The 25,747-nt window shown below is 43.6% G+C and overlaps 2 protein-coding genes across 10 annotated transcripts in view; one reads left to right on the top strand and one right to left on the bottom strand.

Moving 5' to 3' along the window:
• Positions 1 to 21,146, top strand: part of C8H1orf112 (chromosome 8 C1orf112 homolog) — a 35,670-nt gene extending 14,524 nt beyond the window's left edge. Inside the window, 16 exon segments of the mRNA XM_038414019.2 lie at positions 2,641 to 2,789; positions 3,833 to 3,844; positions 3,847 to 3,920; positions 3,922 to 3,955; positions 5,044 to 5,258; positions 6,196 to 6,278; positions 7,947 to 7,998; positions 8,757 to 8,846; positions 10,036 to 10,221; positions 11,593 to 11,715; positions 14,262 to 14,357; positions 14,853 to 14,966; positions 15,421 to 15,525; positions 15,927 to 16,007; positions 16,904 to 17,023; positions 20,644 to 21,146. Coding sequence (XP_038269947.1) covers positions 2,641 to 2,789; positions 3,833 to 3,844; positions 3,847 to 3,920; positions 3,922 to 3,955; positions 5,044 to 5,258; positions 6,196 to 6,278; positions 7,947 to 7,998; positions 8,757 to 8,846; positions 10,036 to 10,221; positions 11,593 to 11,715; positions 14,262 to 14,357; positions 14,853 to 14,966; positions 15,421 to 15,525; positions 15,927 to 16,007; positions 16,904 to 17,023; positions 20,644 to 20,829 — 1,720 coding nt within the window. The 3' untranslated portion in view covers positions 20,830 to 21,146.
• Positions 21,147 to 21,239: 93 nt separating this feature from the next.
• The window catches only part of SCYL3 (SCY1 like pseudokinase 3), a 31,845-nt gene continuing 27,337 nt past the window's right edge, over positions 21,240 to 25,747 (bottom strand). For 8 of the 9 annotated variants that reach the window (XM_043491133.1, XM_038414016.2, XM_038414009.2 and 5 more), the window contains 2 exons: positions 24,797 to 25,521; positions 21,512 to 21,916 (listed from right to left, as the gene is read on the bottom strand). In XM_043491133.1, coding sequence (XP_043347068.1) covers positions 21,860 to 21,916; positions 24,797 to 25,521 — 782 coding nt within the window. In that variant the 3' untranslated portion in view covers positions 21,512 to 21,859. Of the gene's footprint in view, positions 21,917 to 24,796; positions 25,522 to 25,747 lie in introns of all 9 variants that reach the window. The other variant, XM_038414013.2, reaches the window with a different exon arrangement.

Genomic DNA, 25,747 nt, shown 5'->3' with positions numbered 1-25,747 from the left:
CTACTTACATCTTTATGCCATTCTAGTTTTGAAAAACATGTCTTTGCAACTCTTACTTTTATACATAAAAGTTTTAACCGAAACACTGAAAACTGCCACGCCCATGCCAATTTCGAAGTGGAAATAAAATTTAACACCTACCATTATAAAAAAGCACTCAGGGAGATGCGGGTTAAACCTGTTCTTTCAGTCCTGGGAGAGGCAAGAAATTCATAACTTTAAAAAAAACAAAAAAAAAAAAACCCCACCCAAAACACTTTAGGCCTACTCTTAAGCAGGACTACACTTAAAACACTGCATTGGTGAAGCTGCAGCGCTTAAGTGAAGATACTCCTACGTGACAGGAAGCTTCTCCTGTGGTGTAGTTATCCACTCTCCGAGAAGCAGCGCTATGTTGACAGGAGAAGTTCTCCCATCAACATAGTGCGTCTCATGGGGTGTTAGATCGGATAATGTGCTCTGGGGGTAGATTTTTCGCACCTCTGAGGAAACTTATTAGTTCATACAGGTCTGTAGTATAGGCACTGTTTCTTAGACTGGTAGGTGACCGAATGCATCTCTGTATCTACACTCTATGCACTACTGTAATAATCTTTGTACAAAGATCAGGTGAATGTTGTAGCAGCATAATGTAAAGTAATGAACATAAGCTGAAATCATGACTGAAATGTATTTGCCAGACAATCTGGGAAGAAGTTAACCTGTTCCTTAGACAGTGGACCAGCTAACCACCTCTAGCCTGGTGTCTCAAGTGATTGGCAATCACCCTTCAAGTGGCCATGGCAGTGAATGGGAGGCAGGAACAGATTGATCTGTGGCCAGTTCTGCACTATGAACTTACATCGTAAACTACATCACTCAGGGGTGTGAAAAATCCACACACCTGGAGGGATGCAGTTAGTTATACACCAGTGTAGACAGAGCTAGGTTGATGGGAGGGCTTCTCCTGTCGACATAGATTCTGCCTTTTGTGGAGGTAGATTAACTATGCTGACAGGAGAAGCTCTCCGGTCTGCGTAGTAACGTCTTCACCGAAGCACTATAGTGATGCAGCTGCACTGGTGCAGTGATTTAAGTGTAGACCTGCTCTGTGTTTATCAAGCAATAACATGGAACCTTTTCACCAGAAGATGCCATGTCTCTCTCCTCATAGCGGGAAGGAACTTTATCTAGGGGTAACCTTCCGGAAAATGCATTTCAGAAGGTGATTGGACTATTAAAGTGAAGGCAAAAAAAACCCCAGGGATATCTTTTCTCTCCCTATCTCTCTCTTGCTCTCTCTTTCACCTAAGAAGACAAAAGAACTAGCCCTTTGATTTGGTGAAGGCATCGTGACCTGAGAATTTAGTCCCTGTTGCTGTGAATTTGGGATAAGGATTTTACCTTAAACCAAGACTAGTTTGAGTTTTAGCTACTAGAAAGCATTTTATCTGTATTTCTCTTCTCTTTCCATTTCTGACTTTAATACTTATACTCACTTAAAATCTGTCTCTCTGTAGTTTAATAAACTTGTTTTATTTTTTAACCAAACCTAATCCAGTGTTGTCTTTAAATTGAACTGTTTGGGTAACTCCGGTTAAAGTAGCAAACTGTTGGATAATATCTGAACTGCCCAGGAGAAGCTGGACAGTGCAGAACACACATTATAGGGACAATCCAGGACTGGGAGTGTGTTGGGGTCACTCTGCAAGTAGTAACCAAGTGCTGCTGGAAACCAGTATGTGGCTGGTGTTTGCTGACAAGTTGCTGGCGTCAGAGTTGCTGGACCATAACTGCAGCTACACACAGATACTGAGGGGGTGACCTGCCTGCTGTTTGTGAGCGGCCCAGGTTGTGAGCTACAGCACTGAAGCATTGTGAGGCACCCCAATTGCAGGGCAGGTGGTGACAGAACCCTCCACTGGTCTGGATTGCACCCCAGAATGTGACCAAATAGGTTTTCACTTGATGCCCTCTCCCTCTCTGTCTTCTTTCTCTCACTCTGTTTCCTCTTTTTTTGGTCTCAACTCTTTTAAATTTTTTGTGTCTCCCTTATTCTTCCTAAGTTTTCATTTCCTGCAAAGCAAAATGGCGTTAACCTGTTATCGCTAACCTGCAGGCTGGTATGTTGGTACTCTCATCATCTGGAACAAATTGAATCTACAAGTGTTTCCCTTTGCAGTTTTCCGCTTGCAGTCACTTTTGCACCTATTGAGTAAATTCCTCTTTGTATGGACTTTTACCACTTTTCAGCAGAAGCAGATTGGACAGTTTTTCTTATTGTGTTTAATAAAATATAGGCCTTCAGTAGTTGGTTTAAAGGCAGAATATAGTGACATGCTCACCATTTTAAAATACATTGTTAGATATAAAGAAAAGGAGTACTCGTGGCACCTTAGAGACTAACAAATTTATTGAGCATAAGCTTATGCTCAAATAAATTTTAGTCTCTAAGGTGCCACAAGTACTCCTTTTCTTTTTGCGAATACAGATTCACACGGCTGCTACTCTGAAACCTATTGTTAGATATGAAACTTATGCTTCTCTTTGCTTGTATTGATAGATCTGTTACTCCACAATAATAGTAACTCACATTTTTGTCTCTTAATGCTTATTTGAAATGCATTGCTAGTGAGTAGCTCTGTACTTTCCCCCCCGCAGCAAATTTCCTCCTAGTCTGTATGCTCCGGTGATTTCAGAGGCCCATCAAGATGAAATAGCCAGGGTTTTTCTGGTGGCACTGGACCCCTCTCATTCACCAGCTTCTTCCTTCAGGCCTTTTCTGGAGCAGGTATTAAGTGAAAAATTAGGTAGGTTTTAAAAATATCACTGCCTGTGTTTTATAGTACAGTTGTGTCATCTCTCAGGAATAGAACCAGGTGACTTGACTTTTTGTGCTTCACTCGCTATACACAGTTTTGCATATGTCATAATGTTGATATCTTATTTCTGTGGAGTAGTTTTAATAATGGATCCTAAGTAATACTTTCAGGTACTAAAGGATCTCAGCCAATTGCAGCACTAGTGGGGTGAAAATTGCACAGCTCATAAAACAAAATAAAAGGTTCTTTAACTCTGACTGTTCTGCGTGCACTGGGGAAAATTGCATTAAAACACTGATTTGTTATATTGAACAAATCTAAGATGCCCTTTCTGACACAAAAGTCGACGCAAAAGTGGGCTGGCTGAAATGTTCTGCCAAAGCTGTTGTTTTGATGGAAAAATTGGGGTTTTGACCCCCCCCCAGTGTCTTTTCTATGGAAATTTTTTCATTAAAAAATTGCAGTTTTCCCTCCCTGTTTTTCAGCCAAATCCAAAATATTTCACCAGAAATAAAATGTCTCTGAAATACCTGCCACAGTGCATCCTGGAGTTGTAGTTCAGGTGTCTCATGCTCCTGTTCTCCTCTGTGTGCTATACTGGGCTACCCCAGCCAGCTTCATCTTTCCTGATGCCATTCTGTGGACATGCGACTCTCATGGTGCGTCATGGGAAATGTAGTCTCACCATAGAGACAGGGCCGATAAAGGAGCATGGGAGCATGAGGCACTCTACCACAACTCCCATGAAGCACTACAAGTAGCATTTCTGAATCAGAATTCTTTGTTTTGTGGATAAAATATTATGATTAGTTATTTTTTGCTGAAAACATGAAATTTTCTCTGGGACTACCATTTCCCCTCCATTTTCCAACCAGCTCCATCTATTAGTGACTTTGAGCTTCATTAACAATTAATGTACTTTTCACTCAGTCTTCTGTTGTTAATCACTCGCCCTAGCTTAGTTTTGGTTCCATCAAAAATGTGCCTTACAACTGCAAATGTACTTTATATTTTAAAAAAATTCCTGGCAGATCTTTCTCCTGAGTGCATCTGCCGCAGTGTCATCTTCTGGTTACCATAATGGACAAGCTGCCTTCTCAGCCTGAGGATGTGCAGGCTACTCTGGACCAAGGGAAGCCAGTTCTCAGAAGATGGTTCCCAGGTAATTTTTGTCTACAGCATTCAAGCTGCACAGGCAGACATGGGGGTTCAGGTACAAGAGGCCCCTCAAGCTAACAAATCAGTAGCATTAGTAGGCTCTGAGGGCGCACTGTCTGATCCTTGGCCAGATGTGCTGGTGGATGTGGATGTAATGCCTCAAGGATGCACAGTACAACAGCAGAGATGCACTGGGCAGTTGAGGGAAGGGATGGCCTTCGGGCTCATGCAGGAATGTGGAGGGCCCTCGGGTTTGAATTTTTTAAATCCTCCAAACTCGGTCAAATTTCCCTCAAGACAGCATGTTTGTTATTTCCGTTGTAGCAGGTCAGGCCATTTACTGAGATCCCCCTCGTGGCACAGAGGGTGCCTCAGGATGTGCCCTGATTCTGTGCTCCCCCGGGTCCCCTTTAGGATCGTCCCTGCATTCTTTCTCAGGATGCTGGCCACCTGGGGTTTGTGTGAATAGATGAAAGCAGTTCACACGTAGTTCTCAGTGTCCCCAGAATAATGTAAGTACAGCACACAAAAGTTCATGCTCCCTTCCCTCTCTTTTTGCTGTACGCAGAGCTCTTATTCCTACCCCATAAGCTGTTGTTCCACGGGGTCGCTGATTCTGTCCTTCCTAATGGGAGCTCAGGTCTCCTGGCTCTGTCTTCCTTCTTCCTATCAGCTGACTCTCTGTTCTGAGAGAGTGAGAGTAACATATATACTGCGCTCCTTTGGAGATCTTCCCCCTGATCAGTTAGGAGAGAGGGGAGCCTGCCCAATCCTATACTACAGGGCTTCTCGTCCTGCCCCTTAAAGGGACAGTCACTGGATTTTTCCTAACCAACTATTAATTCCTCTGTTTATTCCAACGTCTCTGGAACAGGAGGTCCTGGCCCCCTCTAATTGTAAAGGGCCAGTGTACCTTGTTACAGCCCCAAAAGCTCTGCTAATCACCTGAGTTTATAAACAGAAAGTTAATCAGAGTTGTAAATCTGTTACTGTAAAATATTTGTGTTATTGCCACAGCTCCCAACAGGAGACAAGAAGGAGCTCTCCTAGCTGTTTGTTCTTGGGATGTGAGTGTGGATAGCAGTAACCCCACTTCTTTCATTGTTCTGCAGGCTCTCTTTATTCTCAGCCCTTTTTCTCGGTTTCCAGCAGTGCTCTGGTGAGCTCTCTCTTCCTGTTTGTTTGCCGGGACTGATGGGTAATGGACAAGCTGAGGTTCCTGTCACCCTGTATCACCACCTTTGCGTCCACTTGTGTGCCTTCATTGCATCCACACCCCCATCACACTTTCCTCAGCTGGTAGGTTGGTTTTTGGTTTACCCACGATCATCTTTTCAGCTGTTTCCTTCTGGTGGATTTTAACTTTTTCAAAAAGTGTTGCTTTACTTCAGAAGGCAGATACAAGGCAGGTACGACTGCAGATGTGCAGCAAATGTCATTACCAAAAACAACTATATACACATGGTTGGAGGACCTCAGTGTATTAGAAACCTGTTTGTAAAGCCACAAAAGGGACGCGCAAAAATGCAGCTTCTTTAAAAAAGCTGTTTAGTACTTCTTTTAATACAAGTTCTGAAGGTGATCACCTCCCTAAGACTGAGAAATTCCAGCTGCAGATTTATCTCCTAGAGGATAGCGACATCACAACTACTGTAACGGAGGCTGAAATCTTTTCGTTCTCCACCTTCAACAAAGGATAAATTATCATGAAAATGTGTCCCCTTTTTTGTCAAAAATTCTAGCAAAAAACAACCCTATTTTTTAGTGAAAATTTTTGAAATTTGAAAATTTTCAACTAGCAGTTGTAAATTTTCACACATGGCCAATGATTTGGGCCCATGTTAAAAATAACCTAGTTTGCTTGCTTGTCTTTATAACTGAACATGCAATATTAAAGCCAGTTTGCTCCTAGACATTTTAACTGCACAAACTGACAAGTCTAATTCTATATGCAATGTAATTGTAGCCATGTCAGTCTCAGCATATTAGAGAGACAAGGTGGGTGAGGTAATATCTTATATTAGATCAACTTCTGTTGGTGAGAGAAACAAGCTTGACCTGAAGAAGAGCTTTGAGTGGCTCAAAAACTTCTCTCCCACCAACAGAAGTTGGTGCAATAAAAGATATTACCTCACCCACCTTGTCAGTCTAATTATGTGTCACGCTAATAAGTGGATTAAAAGTAGAGAGTAAAATTGCAAGCTGTTCAGAAGTGCCTTCTCTATTCTTTCCTCAGGAGCATGCTCTGCTGGATGCAGTCCTTGGTTCTAGTATGATCACCTCTCTACTGGCTATGGATTCATGGTGCTTCCTGGCTCGGTAAGATACCCAGTTATTGTAGGGGAAGGAACAATGCACTGTATGGTTCAGGCTGCATGAACATTTGCTTCCTAACTGCATGGTTTGAATTGCTCATAATTCTCAGAAATTTTCACTTGTAGAGCAGCCATGTTCCAGGGTTGGTCGGTACTCAAAAATGTAGCTTATTTTGGAAAACATGAGCAGAGATAGTTTAGCTGTTTTTCCAACATGAGTGGAAAACATACTTTTATAAAAGATTTCTTGCCATTTTTTTCCTAGCAGCTCTACGGTGGAGGACTGTGGGTAGTAAGTTTAAATGTGCCATGGAAATGGCTATCTCTGAGGAGAGAGAACCTTTAATGCTCCGTGATGCTTTATTTTGACTTGTTTGCATTGCAAGTCTTTGAAGATCAGTTTGCTCATATGTACTATATTTTGCACAGGGTTTTTGCTAACCTTGTAAAGTGTGCAGCTAAGGGGAGCTCTGCTTATCTGCGTAGCTAGTAAAAGTGTGTACTGTGTGTGTGGATAGGCTTGAGGGAGGGCTCTTGCAATGCACCTCCTCAGCTCTGCAGCTGCTAAGTCTCTCAGGAGAGGGGCTTTCTGTCACGGTCTTTGTAAAAAGTGTGCGACACAGCATTCTGGTGGGATCTGGCCAAACTGTTGAATTTCCATGTGGGACTGGCAAATTTTGACAAGTCAACAGAGCTTTGAAATCCTGTAACGTGGAGGTGCTGCTGCTTTTAGGGATATTTTTTCTTTGAAAAACAACCCAGCCTTAGGAAATTCCATACCAAAAAATCTCCAGCTAAAGGACGTTAATGTGGTACAGCTGAGCATCCAAGTCACAATATGCCACTGTGGCAAGGATGCACTTGCCACTTAAAACTTTGCCCCTTTGTGCACATGCATTGTGCATCAGTGTTTAAAGACAAGATCACAGATAGTTTCTCAAATAATATATTAACATAACATTTTCACCAACCTTAAATATATTTCACTAGAATCATGTAACTTTCATTCCCATATATTTACGCTAATTTCATTGTTATAATGGTCCAGTGTATCTGTATCAACTTACACATTTTATATAGGTTCTCTTCACTCTATAACACTTACTTTAATTTATTATTTATTTGATTAACATCAACAGTGTGCATTTATTATCCATGTACTATGCACTTGTGTATACATGTCTTTTTTTTCTTCTTCTTCTTACATTGCAATCATGGTCAATGCTACACTGGTGTATGGTGGTCCTTTGTTTTGATCCGCAAAAGGTGGGTCATTCACCGGACCCTCGCTGGAACATACATCTATATAGCGTGAATTCGCATATAACGCAGTCGCAGCCACGAATCCCAAATTTAATTACTTTAATTGGAATTCATTTTAACACGGTCCCCGCTATAACGCAGTACCATGCATTGATCTCAAATCCCGCGTTCTAGTGAGAGTCTGGTATATTTCCTCCCTCCTCCTGCTAATGCACGTCCTATATATTTCTTGATTCTCTGGCCACAGAATGGCTTTGGAATTTTCTCCTGGCAAATGAAATATACATAGGCCCTTAGGAAAAAAGCATTTCTCTGCTTTGTGTGGCAGAGTGCGAACTACTCTCTCCGACCAAGCAGAACAGGGCAGATGTGCTAACTGGCTTACTGACCTCTCTCTGTTACATCCCAGGTATGGAACGGCTGAATTGTGTGCTCATCACGTCTTTGTGATAGCCCATTTGGTGAGTAGCCTGGCAGAGTGTGGTGTATGCATGTACGTGTGTGTGTTTGGGCAGACAGGTTTTCTGTTTTTCTTGAACAGATCATACTTCCTGCATGGGATATGGGATAGGGAGTAAGGAGACCTGAGTTCTAACTTCCGTTCTCCTGCAAACTTCATAAGTGACCATGGACAATTTTCTTATCCTCTCTGTGCCTCATCTTTGCTATCAGCAAAATGGGGAAAATCCTTCCTTCCCGAGGGTTAATAATTAGCACTTGTAGCACTATAAATATATTCAGTGGTGATGTAGATAAACAATCTGAAGGAAGGGGTGAGAAATATACAGACGCTGCAAAACTGATGTAAGAGCTGCTAATTTAGGAGTTACTATAGTGATTCTGTATGATAAATTAGAGAAATGGACAGAGCAGAATTCAGTGAGATGCCCCAAGGATAAATAAGAGCAAAGTAGCATACATACGCAATAAAAATAGCACCGTGAAGTAGAAAACAGTAAACCCTGCTTGTAATGCAGGGAAAAACTTGACTGTAATGCACTCATTGGTATATTTTGATTAAAAAGGGAAATGCAATCTTCGGTGTAAGAGGAGCATTTGTTGCTGCCTAAACAGAGGCCCAATATTAATTTTTTAGGTCATATTCCTGAATCACAGAAGTCTTTGCGTCTTTGAAAATGCCGACCTGTAGGATTCATGTGCTGGGAGCAGTGTGTTTTTCTTAATTTGATTAGATCAATTCCCTGTTACCCTAATTCAGATAAAGTCTTGCCCTGGCGAGTGTTACCAACTCTCTGTCTTGGGGGTCCTACTGAGGCGTATGCTGTTCTTGATGGCTCCAGACCACCAGGCAAGTATAGTACCAATTTCTGCAATCTTCTACTAAGCCAAATAGAAATCCAACTGGCTTCCATTAAAACACCAGCCATCCATTTTCAGTTCACTGGAAACAGGAGGGTGGAGCAAACAGTGGTTTCTTGCCATCCTGATGTTGTGAGATGATAAAGCAGAGCAAAAGATAACATACCAATACTGAAAGGACACAGGGGGTTACCATAATAACTAACTCGACCCCTGTGCTGTCCCAGAAGTGCCTTCTCTTACCATTTTAGTTCTTCCTTATTATCAATCTTCTAATAATGACTAGATCACTTTTGAGTCACAGTATAAAGTTTAAAGGCACAATAGGAATGGTAGTTGCAAATAAATAACAGTTAAATAGTAATAACAAAAAACAACAAAGCTGAGGTAAACAATAAATGGTACACAGGAAATCACCAGGGTAAAAAGGATACTCAGCTAAGTGGTTTAGTTGCCTGGGAATCTACATGCTTCATAAGAAAAGGCCGAATAACAAAACATAGATTTTGTCGGTGTTTTGTATTAATATGCTCCTTTATGGTATGTCTGCACCAAGCTTTAAAAAAGCAGGTGTCCCGTGTGGGAATGGTGGCGTGTCCCTACTGAGCTGCAAATCTGTAAAAAAAAAAAAAAAAAAAAAAAAAAAAAAAAAAAAAGTCAAAGGGGATCAACCTTGGTTCTGCAAACTTTTGGACTAAGAGTTAAAGGGCTGACCCTGCAAATCCTGAGGCACTTTTAGAGCTCATGGTGAAGTCCATTGGTCTGCTCACATGGATAAAGTTACTCAGTATGTAAATGTAAGTAGGAGTGGGCTCTTCAGTAGTAGGGAGATTGATTAGTGACGGGGAGCCCAACAGCAGACTGCTTTCCATGGGGAATTGTTCCCCAAACGTCTGTGGCCAGATCTTCAGTTATCATTGCTTCAGTGACTTCAGTGGAGCAAAGCAGATTTATGCTTGCTGAGGATCTGGCCCCTGTTCTTTGTTGCTATCCCCCCATATGGTTGAGAGTACCATTTGCTGAATCACACTGCCTCCGTAGATCATTCTCACACACCTCATGTGGGGCTCCTTGTCAAATGTCAAGAGTAGCACAAATCAAGGTACTGTTTGTAGGTTTTGCAACTCATCACTTCCAGGTATTGTCCTGATCTCTTTAACATTTACTTTGACTTGCAGGTGGAGTTTACGCAAAAGTTTCCTCCCAAAGAACCAGAGAACCTGCCCCTGTGGCAGCATATTTCTCTCAAGGCCCTAACTCTTGATCTTAGGAAACAAGTGGCGCACCAGCTCTGTGCGCTTGGGCTCACACAATGCAGGCAGTGGCTGAGCGGCAGGTGCACTCTGGGAGAACTCCCACCTGTGGTAAGGGAAGGTGTGACTCTGTTCATTAAACTTAGAGCTCCTAAGTGATAAGGAGCATATTGTTACTCTGGCCCTGCTTGTTTATCTTCCCCTATTGTGCAGCCTTACAATATGTTTAGATTGCAAGCTCTCTGGACCAGGGAGTGTCATTTTATTATGGGCAGGTCTATACTACAAACTTGCATGGCACAGCTGCACCGATGCAACTGCACTGCTGTAACGCTTCTGGTGAAGACACTTTAAAGCTGATGGGAGAGAGCTCTCCTGTTGGCTTACTAACTCCACCTCCCCAAGAGGCAGTAGCTCTGTCGGCGAGAGAAGCTCTCTTGCCAATATAGTGCTGTCTACATGAGGGGGGGAGGGCGCGAAGATTGGTATAACTGCGTTGCTCAAGGATGTGGATTTTTCACACCACTGAGTGACATAGTTATAGCGAAGTAAGTGTGTAGTGTGGATCTGGCCTATTCATGTGTATAGGGTGTAGCACAGTGGGGCCCTGATCTAGACCTCTAGGAGTCACTGCAGTACAATATTATGAAGAGATCTATCTTCTCCCCTCTCCCCCAGTAAATGCATGCTAATAATTCTTAGTAGCAAAAACGTCAGATTACGCGTGTGTCAAAGGGAGAGCTAAGTTTCAACTTTTGACCAACTTTCCAGAGGGCTGATGATTACGGAACAGCTCTGGCAGCCACAATGGGAGCTACTGGCTATTTGGCATTTTTGAAAGGCAGGTCGCTTTTTTAGGTGCCCAAATATGGAATTAGGAACCTAACTTTAGACTCCTATTTTTGAAAATCTTTTGGATCAGAAAGAGCCCATCTTTGGGCATGTAGTACCTCCCTTGCAGCATTGTGTTCACGTCTTGTGTATCCGTTAACAATAGTTAGCGAAAGCTTTGCGGATCAATAATTATTTTAATTACGTTTTGATCTCTTGCTGAGCATACATACAATGTTCTCGCTTAGACTTCTGGTGTGGTTTTGGCTAGAAGATTTCTTTAAGTGATAAGACGTCTGCTGTTCTTGGAGGCTGCCATACGTGAAAGACAAGCACTGGTTTTCCTTGACAACCTAAGGAGAGTTGAGTGCGACTGGAGACCTCCACCTAAAAGGCCAGCAATTCAGGGTTCTGCTTCCTATGTTTCTGTGGTGATTGATAAGACCGCTAAACCCTCCCCTCATTTGTGCAGAACCGCTACTGAAGTCAGTGGGAGTTTGCTCTGTGAAGGGTGGCATGAGTTGGCTTATAGTTTGGTAGATTAGCAGAACTACATTACTGACACATTGGTCCTCTTGTGAGGCTTTAGTAGCTGAGTCCAGCAGGCCAGATTTTTACCTTGCTCCTGACCCCTCTCTCTGTCTCTGCTAGAATGTAGCTCTCTCTGTCTTGCTGACTGTGTGCAATTCTGGTGGCGAAGCTCTGGAGGCAGGACTACAGGCAGCAGTGTTGGGAGCTGCTAGTCAGCTCTGGGCTCTCCTCCCGGTCAAGCAGGTGAGAGAACTCAGTGTTCCAACAGCGTAAGGCAGTGCTACCCTGAAGGACCCAGGGCGTTCCACCATTTGTGTGTTACCAAGTCATTTAACTGGGTTGGAGCAGCTCCCTAAAGTGCAGTGCAGCTGAGTCCCCATGCTTCAGACATCGTGGTGTCTAAGCCATTGTCTGTACTTTGGGGAATGAATTCTTCCCACAAGCACGTTTGCCCCCTGTGATATGTAGCTGGAACTGCACATGTAGTGATGAGTCGTATTAACCCATATCAGTTTTAGATGGACTTCTGTCTAAAACGAGTCTGGAAAGGGGACTGATCCCCAGAAATGGGGAAAACACAAATTAATAGAACCAAATGAACCAACCAGTGGGGCTAATTTAATGACCTTATTTTACTAAGAACAAACAAAGGTAATATAGGATTTCCTTGTGATGAGAATTGCATTAATTCTGGCTCTATTTGGCACTGAACAGCCTGCAAAAGCACTATTCTGAGCTCAGATGAGAGATGTAGTTGTGCAGAAAACAGAACATCTTTTGTAGAAACGACATGTATTTAACTCCTTGCACTGGTGAAAAAAGAATGTAGAGACATTTGATGAAGTCAGAATTTCCTCTACAGTGTTTAAATATACGGATTACTGTTTTATCTTCCAAGATCTAAATGTATAAGGGCAGATCCACAGCTGTTGTAAATCAATGTAACTCCATTGACTTTATTTGAACTGTGGGAGGACTATGACTTCAGTGGAGTTATTCCAGTTTATACCAGCTGAGGGTGTGGCCCATGTGTTTTTAATCCATTACTAATATGAATGAAAACCACTGCCATCTGGAGTAGCACATCAAAACCGAGGGCCTCGTATTGGTCTGCAGCAGAAGGTTACCTAACCAACATTTCCCACGAACAGTGTATCTTGCTGGTTTTGAAGGCGGAGTCAGGGGAGTCGTCATGGTTTGTGCTCAGATGTGTGGGGAGGGGAGAAATAAATATTTGCCAAATGGTTATGGAGAAAATAGGCTGACACACATCTTACTTTTTTGGTTTCTGTGACGGGGCGGGATACAAATGCCGTAGATTTTTAATAAAAAAATATCAATAGTAGAGTATCCTATAAAATGCAACCATCCTAAACAATTCTTTATTCCTTCTCTTTGATTATCATGAAGATAAGAGCGGCTATACTGGATCAGACCAATGATCCATCTCATCCAGTATCAGTCTTCTGACGGTGGTCAGTGCCAGATGCTTCAGAGGGAACGAACAAAACAAGGCAATTATTGAGTGATTCATCCTATCATCCAGTTGCAGCTTCTGGCAGTTGGAGGTTTAGGGACACCTAGAGCATTGGGTCCATTGCTGGACCTATCTATCCTATAGGAACTTAGCTAATTCTTTTTTTAACCCAGTTATATTTTTACACTGGACTTGCCAGAGTTTATGCTTCTTTCTATTTTCCTCAGTAGGATTTGACTTCCAGTTTTTAAAGAATGCCTTTTTGTCTCTTAACTGCTTCTTTTACTCCGCTGTTTAGCAATGCTGGCATTTTTTTGGTTCCTCTTACTGTTTTTTTTAATATGGGGTATACATTTAGTTTGAGCCTCTATTACGATTTTTTAAAATAGTCTCCGTACAGTTTGCAGCCATTTCACTCTTGTGAATCTTCCTTTTAATTTTCATTTAACTAGCTTTGTCATTTTTGTATAGCTCTCCATTTTGAAGTTAAATGCTACTGAGGCAAGTTTCATTGGTATTTTCCATCTTACAAAGAGGATACATTTAATTACATTATGGTCACTATTACTGAGCAGTTCAGCTATATTCACCTCTTGGACCAGATCCTGTGCTCCACTTAGGACTAAATCAGGCATTGTCTCTCCCCTTGTGGGTTCCAGGACTAGCTGGAAGCAGTCATTATTGGTGTCTAGAAATTTGATCTCTTCATCTCGTCCTGAAGTGACATGCGCCCAGTCAGTATGAGAATAGTTGAAATCCTCCATTATTATTGCATTTTCTACCTTGCAGCCTAATTGTCCTGAACATTTCACAATCACTGTCACCATCCTGGTCAGGTGGTTGATAGTACTTTCCTACTGCTATACTCTTATTGTTCAAGCATGGAATTTCTATCCATAGAGATTCTGTGGTACAGTTTGATTCATTTAAGACTTTTACTTCATTTGACTATGTGCTTTTTTTCAAAATAATGTCACTCCCCCACTGCACGACTTACTCTGTCATTCCTGTGTATTTTTTACCCTGGTATTACCACGTCCCATTGATGTTTCTCATTCCACTGAGTTTCCACAATACCTAGTATATCAATATCCTCACTTAACCCCAAGCACTCTAGTTTGCTGTTCCTAGTATTTAGACTTCCAGCCTTCCTCACTGCTTCTCATGGGGATTGTATCTGCGATGGTATTTGTATGAAGTTAAATGCTTTGGGCACAATATTGCAGTCTCATGTTTTTTATAAACCAGTTAAATTGCCCTGTAAACAGAAGTGCTATGATGCTATATAATATGTCCATCTGGTCTGGTGCAGGTCTCAAGTCAGCCATGCCTCCAGCAGACACTTTGCTTGCTCCTTCCACTGCTGGAATTTTTCATCCAAACGTTAGACCCTCAGTTGATAACTCAGGTAAGAAACATCTTTTTGGGCAACCTACCTCATGCATGCTGGATCTTTGTTATTAAATGAGATCACGTCTAGTGAGTTGTTTCATGGTCTGATTTCTGCTAAGCAAGAAGGAACCGTTCTTAACTTTATTTTGATTCCTTCCTACATTGTTTTGATGGCTTTGCTATGGTGTTTGCTACACATTGGTTAGCATCACTTTTGGGACTCTTGCAGTCCTTTTTTTCACTGGGCTTAGGGCAGTGATAGTGTCTGATGTATGTTTCTTTTTCAAGTGCACTTTGGGCTTTTATGTAAGGATTCCATTTATTTATTTTTTGGTAACATTTTGAAAAGCTCCGGGATACTTGCTTTTGTTCCATCTATTGTCCTAATCTAACTCTCTCTAGATGTGAATGAACTCAGACTTGATGGTCATTGCAATCCCCTGTTGAACAGAGTTTTTGTCTTATTTGTTTCTTATTTGATGGGGCTTCATCCACATCTATTTTCCTGCAGGTGTTTGCAATGCAGGCTTCCCTCCTTGAGTTGGATCCCCCAGACCACGTTCGCTTGGCAGCACTGGATCTGCTCTCTTCTATGGGGAAACTGTTTATGCCACAAGAAATCCAGGTAAATGCACTGGAGGCAACATTTTGTCCTGAGCTATTCATATATATTATTAAAGGGTTGTGTTCATGGAATACATAGTACAGCGCACTGGACAGTGGTTCTTGGAGACATTTATTTTCAAACCAGGACATAATATTTCCATGACAGGTTTTATATTCCAGTGAGTCTGTTTATGTTACTCCCATTGCCTGTAGGATGCTGAGTGCATTCATTTGTATATTATTTCCCAGGAGCTTGATAGAAGGGCTGATGTACACAAAACCCATTCCTTCCCATCTGGAGCTCAGACATGTTCTCTCTTACTATGTTTTTTGCCAGCCAAGCCTGTTGTAGACTTGCTCAACCTGTAGACTAGTCTTCCGACTCTGGAATATTTCTTTAATGATGAATTGGGGGGCAGGATATACCGATTAATCCTCCACAAAAATCTGACTAGTGGGTGCTTCCCTTTCAGGGGCAAGTTATACCCAAGCTGTCGTATCTCTTTGCCTCTCTATTGGCCGACAAGACTTGGCTGATTTACCAACATGCACTGGAGGCATTCACTCAGTTTGCAGAGGTAAGAATGACACCACATTGGATATACACATTTAGCTCTGTTAATATTTCCTTGTATATCAGTTTCTCTAGCATCTTAATTTTTGTTGCTGTTCTCTGAACTCCCTCCATTTTGTCAGTATCTGTCCAGGAGCAAAATGCTTGACATTGACCTCAGTATTCCATTTGCTATGGTGTGAAAATAAAAGGATTAACAAAATGCAAGAGAAATACAGTGGCCCCAGGAAGTGGAAGTGAAGGAAGAACAGATTTCCAGTATTGTTTTAAATACCACACACACACACACATCCTCTTAACACAGAACATTTTTCAGATTGTTTTGTAGATGCTCTACAGTTCATCTATGGCTGCATTGAACATTAATATACTAACCAACTTTTTCTTGCTCAAAACCTTTGACAGGCAACAAGGCATGAAGATGTAGTTCCTCAGTGCCTTAATTCTGAAGAAACTAAAAACAAAGTTGTTTGCTTTCTGGCCAAGGTATCTTCTTGAATTATTTTACTGTTGTCTTGCTTGATAGAGAAGGGGCTCTTGCCCACAGTAAACTGACACAAGACTGCTCTGTAACTGGAATCTGATGATTGGTTAGAATGATGAACAGTAATGGCAAATGCTGTGCAAGTTTCCACTACAGATTTTCCCAGTGCTTCTCCAACTCTGATTTATTAACATCTCCTGCTATTCCCTTCCTGAGTACAAGGCGACTAAATTGGCTGGTGCTTCGGGTAAGGTGAAGAGGCATCCGCTACTGAGATGACAGATTGCAGCTCCGGTGTGCAGAGGCAAAAGTCTGGGTTCCCAAGCCCCTTTGCTGTGTGTGTACCAATTAAAAGGGGCACCTAAATGAAAATAAGGGACGAGCAGAGTGCATCTATTTACTTCACGCAGCAGCCTCCACAGAGAGTACTGAGAAAAAACTAATGAAAGAATATTTTGTACTTCCTAGAGGAGGACTAATAAATGCACTGAACTCATGTCCATTAAAAAGTGAAGTTTTCTCTGCTGTTAACAACCCTTTCCCCCTTTGATGTTCCAGCTTTCCACTGGACAGCAGCACTTCAGAGAGGACAGTGCAGGGAGTTTTTGCCCATTGTACCACATAGGAGAGAGGTAGCAAAGCAACTGCTACCTGCTAATGTCATACACGAAGTGATGCTCCAGCATAGCTGTTGTAGCCCACATTAGACTGAGCTGTTTGCCCAGCCTAGCTCCATTTGTTTGCTGGTTGAAGCCTTGCTGAAGAACTGCACTTTAACAATCTTTTTATTTTTTAAGAGTATTTCCATTGCCAGTGTAATAGTGCAAGGGCTGGAGTTATGGAGGCTGGAAATGCTGCCGAGTTTGCTTAGTTACCTCTCCTGTGGCTTTTCCCTCAGACAAGGCAAGGAGAGGAGATGGCAGAAGCAAGGGCAGAACGAGTGAAACAGGAAAAGGCCATCTGCAGTGCACACTTGCTTAAAATGAAAATGGATGGCCAATGGGGCTCAGCATTAGAGGTAGGTGCATCTTTGAAAGCAGGTGGATTAGGTGTGTGTTAGTCCTTAGCTGTGCCCTCATGCATGGGGAATGGCGCTGTCCTCCTCCCCGCGCTTGCTGTGAAGAAGGCATGCCCACCTGCTGCACTTCAGCACTGGGCTCTGCTCTGCCCTTGCCATGAAGGGCTGAGAGTGGGGGGGAGGCACCTCAGAGGAGCTGTGAAAAGCTGGGCTAATCAGGAGTCCTGGCTTAGCCCAGTAGCCACTGGTAGTCCCATCCAACCCCTGGAATTACTGCTAGCCCTCAAGTTACAGGGATCTGACAACAGGCCAAGGGGGTGTTAGCCTTATATTGTCAATCACATACTGTCAGTGGCAGGGATGAGAAACAAACCCCTGTCTATTGAGCTAAGTAGAGCAGAGCACTCCCTAATGCTGAATTTGCAGTGTACCAAATACAGCAAGGCGTCCCATAAATGGCTGAGCTCAGTGCAGCACATTCCATCCTGTAATCAAAGTAGCCAGCACAATACTTCATGCACATTTAAGGCTAGTTCTTTTGTTCCTAGCTGATTAACACCTGTTAGACTGTTATAAGCGAAGACTATATGAAAAGAAAAGGTGGGGGAGTAGCACTGTATGTAAGGGAGCAGTATGACTGCTCAGAGCTCCGGTACGAAACTGTGGAAAAACCTGAGTGTCTCTGGATTAAGTTTAGAAGTGTGTGCAACAAGAGTGATGTCATGGTGGGAGTCTGCTATAGACCACCGGACCAGGGGGATGAGGTGGATGAGGCTTTCTTCCGGCAACTCACGGAAGCTACTAGATCGCATGCCCTGATTCTCATGGGTGACTTTAATTTTCCTGATATCTGCTGGGAGAGCAATACAGCGGTGCATAGACAATCCAGGAAGTTTTTGGAAAGCGTAGGGGACAATTTCCTGGTGCAAGTGCTAGGGGAGCCAACTAGGGGGAGCGCTTTTCTTGACCTGCTGCTCACAAACCGGGTAGAATTAGTGGGGGAAGCAAAAGTGGATGGGAATCTGGGAGGCAGTGACCATGAGTTGGTTGAGTTCAGGATCCTGACGCAGGGAAGAAAGGTAAGCAGCAGGATACGGACCCTGGACTTCAGGAAAGCAGACTTTGACTCCCTCAGGGAACAGATGGCCAGGATCCCCTGGGGGACTAACATGAAAGGGAAGGGAGTCCAGGAGAGCTGGCTGTATTTCAAGGAATCCCTGTTGAGGTTACAGGGACAAACCATCCCGATGAGTCGAAAGAATAGTAAATATGGCAGGCGACCAGCTTGGCTTAATGGTGAAATCCTAGCGGATCTTAAACATAAAAAAGAAGCTTACAAGAAGTGGAAGGTTGGACATATGACCAGGGAAGAGTATAAAAATATTGCTCGGGCATGTAGGAAAGATATCAGGAGGGCCAAATCGCACCTGGAGCTGCAGCTAGCAAGAGATGTCAAGAGTAACAAGAAGGGTTTCTTCAGGTATGTTGGCAACAAGAAGAAAGCCAAGGAAAATGTGGGCCCCTTACTGAATGAGGGAGGCAAGCTAGTGACAGAGGATGTGGAAAAAGCTAATGTACTCAATGCTTTTTTTGCCTCTGTTTTCACTAACAAGGTCAGCTCCCAGACTGCTGTGCTGGGCAACACAAAATGGGGAAGAGATGGCCTGTAGAGATAGAGGTGGTTAGGGACTATTTAGAAAAGCTGGACGTGCACAAGTCCATGGGGCCGGACGAATTGCATCCGAGAGTGCTGAGGGAATTGGCGGCTGTGATTGCAGAGCCCTTGGCCATTATCTTTGAAAACTCGTGGCGAACGGGGGAAGTCCCGGATGACTGGAAAAAGGCTAATGTAGTGCCCATCTTTAAAAAAGGGAAGAAGGAGGATCCTGGGAACTACAGGCCGGTCAGCCTCACCTCAGTCCCTGGAAAAATCATGGAGCAGGTCCTCAAAGAATCAATCCTGAAGCACTTAGAGGAGAGGAAAGTGATCAGGAACAGTCAGCATGGATTCACCAAGGGAAGGTCATGCCTGACTAATCTAATCGCCTTTTATGATGAGATTACTGGTTCTGTGGATGAAGGGAAAGCAGTGGATGTATTGTTTCTTGACTTTAGCAAAGCTTTTGACACGGTCTCCCACAGCATTCTTGTCAGCAAGTTAAGGAAGTATGGGCTGGATGAATGCACTATAAGGTGGGTAGAAAGCTGGCTAGATTGTCGGGCTCAACGGGTAGTGATCAATGGCTCCATGTCTAGTTGGCAGCCGGTGTCAAGTGGAGTGCCCCAGGGGTCGGTCCTGGGGCCCGTTTTGTTCAATATCTTCATAAATGATCTGGAGGATGGTGTGGATTGCACTCTCAGCAAATTTGCGGATGATACTAAACTGGGAGGAGTGGTAGATACGCTGGAGGGGAGGGATAGGATACAGAAGGACCTAGACAAATTGGAAGATTGGGCCAAAAGAAATCTAATGAGGTTCAATAAGGATAAATGCAGGGTCCTGCACTTAGGATGGAAGAATCCAATGCACCGCTACAGACTAGGGACCGAATGGCTCGGCAGCAGTTCTGCGGAAAAGGACCTAGGGGTGACAGTGGACGAGAAGCTGGATATATGAGTCAGCAGTGTGCCCTTGTTGCCAAGAAGGCCAATGGCATTTTGGGTTGTATAAGTAGGGGCATAGCGAGCAGATCGAGGGACGTGATCGTTCCCCTCTATTCGACACTGGTGAGGCCTCATCTGGAGTACTGTGTCCAGTTTTGGGCCCCACACTACAGGAAGGATGTGGATAAATTGGAAAGAGTACAACGAAGGGCAACAAAAATGATTAGGGGTCTAGAGCACATGACTTATGAGGAGAGGCTGAGGGAGCTGGGATTGTTTAGTCTGCAGAAGAGAAGAATGAGGGGGGATTTGATAGCTGCTTTCAACTACCTGAAAGGGGGTTTCAAAGAGGATGGCTCTAGACTGTTCTCAATGGTAGCAGATGACAGAACGAGGAGTAATGGTCTCAAGTTGCAATGGGGGAGGTTTAGATTGGATATTAGGAAAAACTTTTTCACTAAGAGGGTGGTGAAACACTGGAATGCGTTACCTAGGGAGGTGGTAGAATCTCCTTCCTTAGAGGTTTTTAAGGTCAGGCTTGACAAAGCCCTGGCTGGGATGATTTAACTGGGACTTGGTCCTGCTTTGAGCAGGGGGTTGGACTAGATGACCTTCTGGGGTCCCTTCCAACCCTGATATTCTATGATTCTATGATTTTACTTCTGTTGAGGGAGGATTCATTTCTCTCCCTTCTCCCCCAGTTGTTACTAGTGCAGGGTTCAGAAGTGCCTTATTGCCCTTATTCACTCAAGGAGCATTGAAAGGAGCTCTGTCCAAAAGTCAAGAGCCCCTATGCCTGCGTTAATTGGGATACTAAACTTTATATTGAACCAGTAGATGAGATATAAAACTTTGTTAGGAGCCTCAGAGTTTAAATCTGCATGAAAATCCCAGCTGAAGGGGCTTGTGTCTTACTACGCTGCCTGGTTATTTTTCATCTACGAGGTTGAGGAAGCCTGTATCATAGTGGGATTGGCAGTAAATAGAGGTTTAACATCTTGTGTTTTAATCTGTAGCCTTTAGCAAAGAGAGCTTGTCACTCACCCTGTGAGGAGCAGTACAAGTCTGCTATAGATGCTGCAGAGAGCGCACTGGAAGCTGTGAAACTGTTGCTGCAGAAAGGACCATCTCCTGCTTGGCTTGCAGTGAAATTAGAGGCTCTACAGACAGCAGTAGCCATCTTAAGAAACAGTGTACGGTAAGGTGTTAGATGCTGAGCAGCTCAGCTGGCTGGGGGAGATCACAGCTGGAAAATGAACAAACTGAAAATAAGGGGAGTTACCTGTGATACCCTTCTACAAAACACAGATTTTGATAAATATGCCTACTGTTAAGGCAGAAGGCCTGTCTTCTGGAAGGGTTAAGCTGTTCAATTTAACTGACTCCATGCTGCTCTAACTTGGACCAGGGAAAGCTTAACAGCATTGTGTAGTAAGGTTTTTGAATCTGTTGTAAGAGAAAATGGACCATATTTGTCCCTGTTACGTGGACACTTTTGTATTAAACCGTTAACAATGAATGCATGAATAGTTTTTTAAAATACACAACCAAGGCTCCATTCTCTCACGGAGAAGATATGCACCTGAGCTGCTGTTCCACTTGGACACTGTACTGATCTCTTGAAAATAATCTTTATTGGTCAGGTTTAAGAGCGGAGTGAATTTAGAGCTATGATACAATGTGTGTTAAACACTTTCCCTGTAATGGTCTCCTAGCACACTGTACCCACCCAGCCATCCATTCTGATAGAGCAGCAATAAATAGGTCATCCAAGTAAACTGTAGAGTCTAAAATCACTGCAGTTTGTATCTAAAAAGTTAAAAGGAGCCCCTCCGCTGTGGCTTATTTTTCTAATAAAAAGAAATGGCACAACCATTAATCAAATTTATCTGAACTAATGCAATTTTCATTTATTTTCAAGGAGAGTTTTCTAGAGCAGTGATGATTCCTGAAACAGAAAAGTATAAATCACTCTTCTTTTTCAGCTCCAAAACACAAACCATTCAAGCTGGTCCAATTTCCACTAGCCAGTGCTATGCACCTCACTTTTACATATGGCTTCAGCACAGGCTGGAAAAGGAGCATTCTTGTACAGGAAGATGCGCTTGCATTAAGCAAGATCCCAATGCAGCCTAAGTACCTGCCTTCCTGGTAAAATAGTGTTGGTGAGGTAATAATCTAACACATCATGGAAGCAATAGGCCATAGATCGCCCTTGTCTTTTCCCATCCGTCACCAGTTAGTATCTTCCCAGTTCAACTCTTCTTCACCCCAGCCTGCAGTTTCAGCCTAGAATAATTACATAAACCGTGTCAGTAAGAACACACCAGATGACAGTCATGCAGAGCTACACCCATCCATGTAAAATAGATACATTAATCCAACCCCTGAGAACTATGCCAGACATCAGTGGGGCCTACTGCCCCCTGCTCCTGGGGGAATTCCTGTGTGATTCAGAGCTGCCTGAGAGTTGGAGTTCTACCTCCCTGAGCCAGGTTTTTGGTAATCCTCTGGCCTTTTGAGTAAACTGCACAGCTAGTCAGTTACTGGCTGGAGCAGCAGCAAAATGAATGTGCTGTAATGCCATGCACCCCCTCCTGTTCCTTCTGATGGGGGGGGGAAGAGAGCGAGTCCTTTCCCTAAGGCCACTAGTACTAGAAACCACCTCAGCAGACTCAACAAGAGTGTGTCAGGTTTGCTGGGCTACCACCAGCTCTCACCCTAAACTCCAGGCAGTTCCAAATCCAGCATCCTCCATTAAATCTTTATATAGACATAGTATTCCTTTCATAATGAAAGTACCTCGTCCCCATTGGCATAGTAGATGAAAAGGTAAGTGGGCTGAAAATAAAAAGGGGTTACCAGCTACTGCTTACCTAACTCAGTGACCAGACCTAGCTGTACTTTGCCTATGCTAAGCACCCACAGGTACTTGTGACAATTTTTTCTAAGCAGAGCTCAGCTGTCCCACTGCTAATAATTTACTCCCTGTGGTACCAGAAAAATAAGCAATCTGCTATTTTTAGAAACAAGCCATCTCTTCCCCTCAGAATAGTTCAAATGAAGCACTTGAAACACTGCATTAAGGAGGAGCTGTTGGTAGGCAGTTAAAATATCAGCTGCTTTAAAATGTCACTTCAGGTGAGGTTTTTAACTATCCCCGGAAAGCTCTGGTAAAACAGCTTTTCAGAGAGGTTCTATACATCATTTCTAAGCACCTGAACCCTCCTACCCCAGAGGCAGGCCGGCCCTTGGGTTAGCCCATTGGCCATGCCCGGCTCATTAATACATCCCTTCCCTGCAGTTTTGCACTAAGATTCTCCCTGTCTTAGTCAGGTCAGCTTTTAGACGGTTCCCCCCACTAAAATAAAATCCTTGTGCTGCAATTATTTGGGACTTTCAGGCCAGTGAGTGGCTGAACCACTGTGACACACGAGACCCAGCAATGACTGACTCCCTGTGCAACTCACTGACCTCTATCTGATAACACTTCCCTACCTCCCAGGAGTGTTGTGCAGATAAATGCATTAAGTACTCAGATACTATGGTCAGGGGGCCGTATCAGTACAAAAGATAGCAGTAGTTTCCAAAGGTGGTGTGCATTAAGCTAGCACCGGGCCAATCATTTAACAGATAGTCAGGTACTTTGCAGTTAAACAATGGTTTAAAACTACACACTATCCCTGCTGTGACTCTCAAATGGTAGTAAAGTACTATGGCAGCAAGGTGGGGTAAGAGCAACAGTCCCCCTGCCCTTAGCCATATCACTCAGCAGAGGAACATATGCTATTATCACAAGAACTGTTACCTCTAAGCAAGGTGAGGGCTCCTCCCTTCCAAAGGACTGAGGAGGAAGGTGTCTCCATACCCTGCATGCACCGGTGGCAAATAGGGGATGTTTTCTCCTGCAAGGCAGCCTCTTGGTCCCCCACAGCTCTCCTAGTATCACCACTGGCTGTGACAGGGCACCCTGTTCTATTTCAGAGACAGAGGCTGTTTGGGGAGGGAGAACAGCCTTTCCTGCTTCTTCCCTTCTTAGGAGCACCCACAGCCCTGGACTCAGTCAGGTAAGCAGATTGTTCCACATGCAGAGCCATAACCCTGTCCCTCACTGCTGCAGAACATAGCAGCAGTCCTTGGACCCTGCAACAATCTATCAGAACTTCCAAGTCATGTGCCCAGTTCAATAAGCAGCCTAGGACTTTGTTGTGATCTATCTGGTACATTATACAGGCATGTGATGACAGAAACCAGGATTACACACCACTCTACAACTCCCTACAGAGAATGCACAGGTTTCTAGCATCACTGGCTACCATGGACAAGCTGTTTCTTTCCTCTATTCAGATCTTACATACCATTTAAAAGGAGGATTTCATTTGCAAGGTGCATAGGCCCCACACCCCTCCTATTTTATAGTAGGTTTATCTTTTAAAAGGGATTACAGAACTAATGAAAGAGTCCCAGAACCAAAACATCCCATTTAATGCCATGCAGTTCATGCTGCAAACCACAATGTGCCTCAGCTATTGTAGCAGGACTGCTACAGCTGAGAGTGGAATTTAGACTCCCAACCTCTTCAAATCTTTGGCAACTCCACTGAATCTACAACATCACTTATATTGAAGTTACCTATCTAGTAGAAGCTGGACTAGGACATTTGTCTCATTTCACACAGGTCACTAAACAGCCCCTAACTGAATCTGAACTCAAGAACTAGAGGGAAAAGTTTATATCCCCTTCCTAGTCCTCAAGCCATTGTGCCTATTTTTTTTTTTTTTTTTTAAAGATCACAGGTTTACCTGAACTGTACTAATCAGTTTCATATGCCTCTTATCACACATCTGCAGCTACAAGAGCTGATCAAACTACCATAGTGCCTGATAAGGGTCATTCAGCACCTCTATAGCAGTCAACTGATGTGCACCTGTTTCCCCACCTGCAAAGACTCCTTCCTTCCCCCCATGTTATCCACAGTCTATTTGAAGCTGCTGAGGCAGCATGCACTGTGCCAGCACTGCACAGATGACACCCAGCTGCTAAGGACTGAGGCACAGTGGCAGGGTTGTACAGTGCCTGCTTGCATTATGCATCCCTTGAAATGCATTTTTTCCTTCTACAATTTGCCACATCACTCGCTATAATTCCCCCTAAACCCCATATTCTCACCTCAGTGACTTCAGCTGCTGCAAATTTGGATGAAAACTGCACAATCTGGGAGGTATCCTCTCCACCAGAAACTGCACTTAAGTGACTAAGAATAACCGAGTCTGTCCTTACTTCAGGTAAAATCAGGAAAGCTGCAGATGGTTTAATATCTGGGGTCATGTCAGCAAACCAGTCCAACTCAGGGTCTCGCACTGGTTTCCTCTTCACTTGGATCGTGAACTCTTCTCCTAAGCCAGACTCCCCTGGAGACTTTGGAGACCTTTCCAGGAATGGTGTTTCTCTCAGCTGGTCTGGGTGGTCCCAGCTGTCATTGCTCCAGCAATTCGCAGGGCTGGACATTGGGGGAGGACTCTGTTTGAAGCTTTTGGATTCTTTGCTCAGCTGAAGGGCACCACGGAGTGGCCTCTGCACTTGCACTCCCTCAGCTCTCATAGCATTGAGGCTGTTTCCTGAGAACAGTTTAGGGGCACAGCTGCTGGGCTCAAAGTTGTCCAAGGGTTCCTTGACCACATTATGAACAACCACATAGGGCCCAGTGCTGCCATGTGGCTCCATAGGCTGGAGCTGTATGTTCAGAGTTTTCCGAGTCTCTGGCTCTTCGGACTCGCTCCAGTCTGGCCATTCCTCCGCTGGCTTTTCAGAAGTATTCAAAGGGCTCCTGCTGCTTCCCACAGTATTCATCGTAGCAGGATCTCCATTCAGGGATAGCAGAATGTCTTGTTCAACTGTGGAAGACACAGGAATTACACACCTGTTTTAGATGATGCTAAATTGTGCCTTCCCCATAAATCTGGGAAAGTAAGTTATACCTAGAACTCCCATGCCCTAACTTTATCACTAAGGAAACACCACACCAGCCTGCTGGCCTGAAAATCAGCTTGCTCAGGAACAGTCACACTAGATCAGAACAATGCTCCACATAGCCCAGGGTGTTGCCTCCATCAGTGATCT

This window comes from Dermochelys coriacea, chromosome 8 (assembly GCF_009764565.3).
Source record: "Dermochelys coriacea isolate rDerCor1 chromosome 8, rDerCor1.pri.v4, whole genome shotgun sequence".
Taxonomy (NCBI): domain Eukaryota; kingdom Metazoa; phylum Chordata; order Testudines; family Dermochelyidae; genus Dermochelys; species Dermochelys coriacea.
Note: the sequence above shows the minus strand (reverse complement) of the source record. Positions and strands in the feature narration are given on the sequence as shown.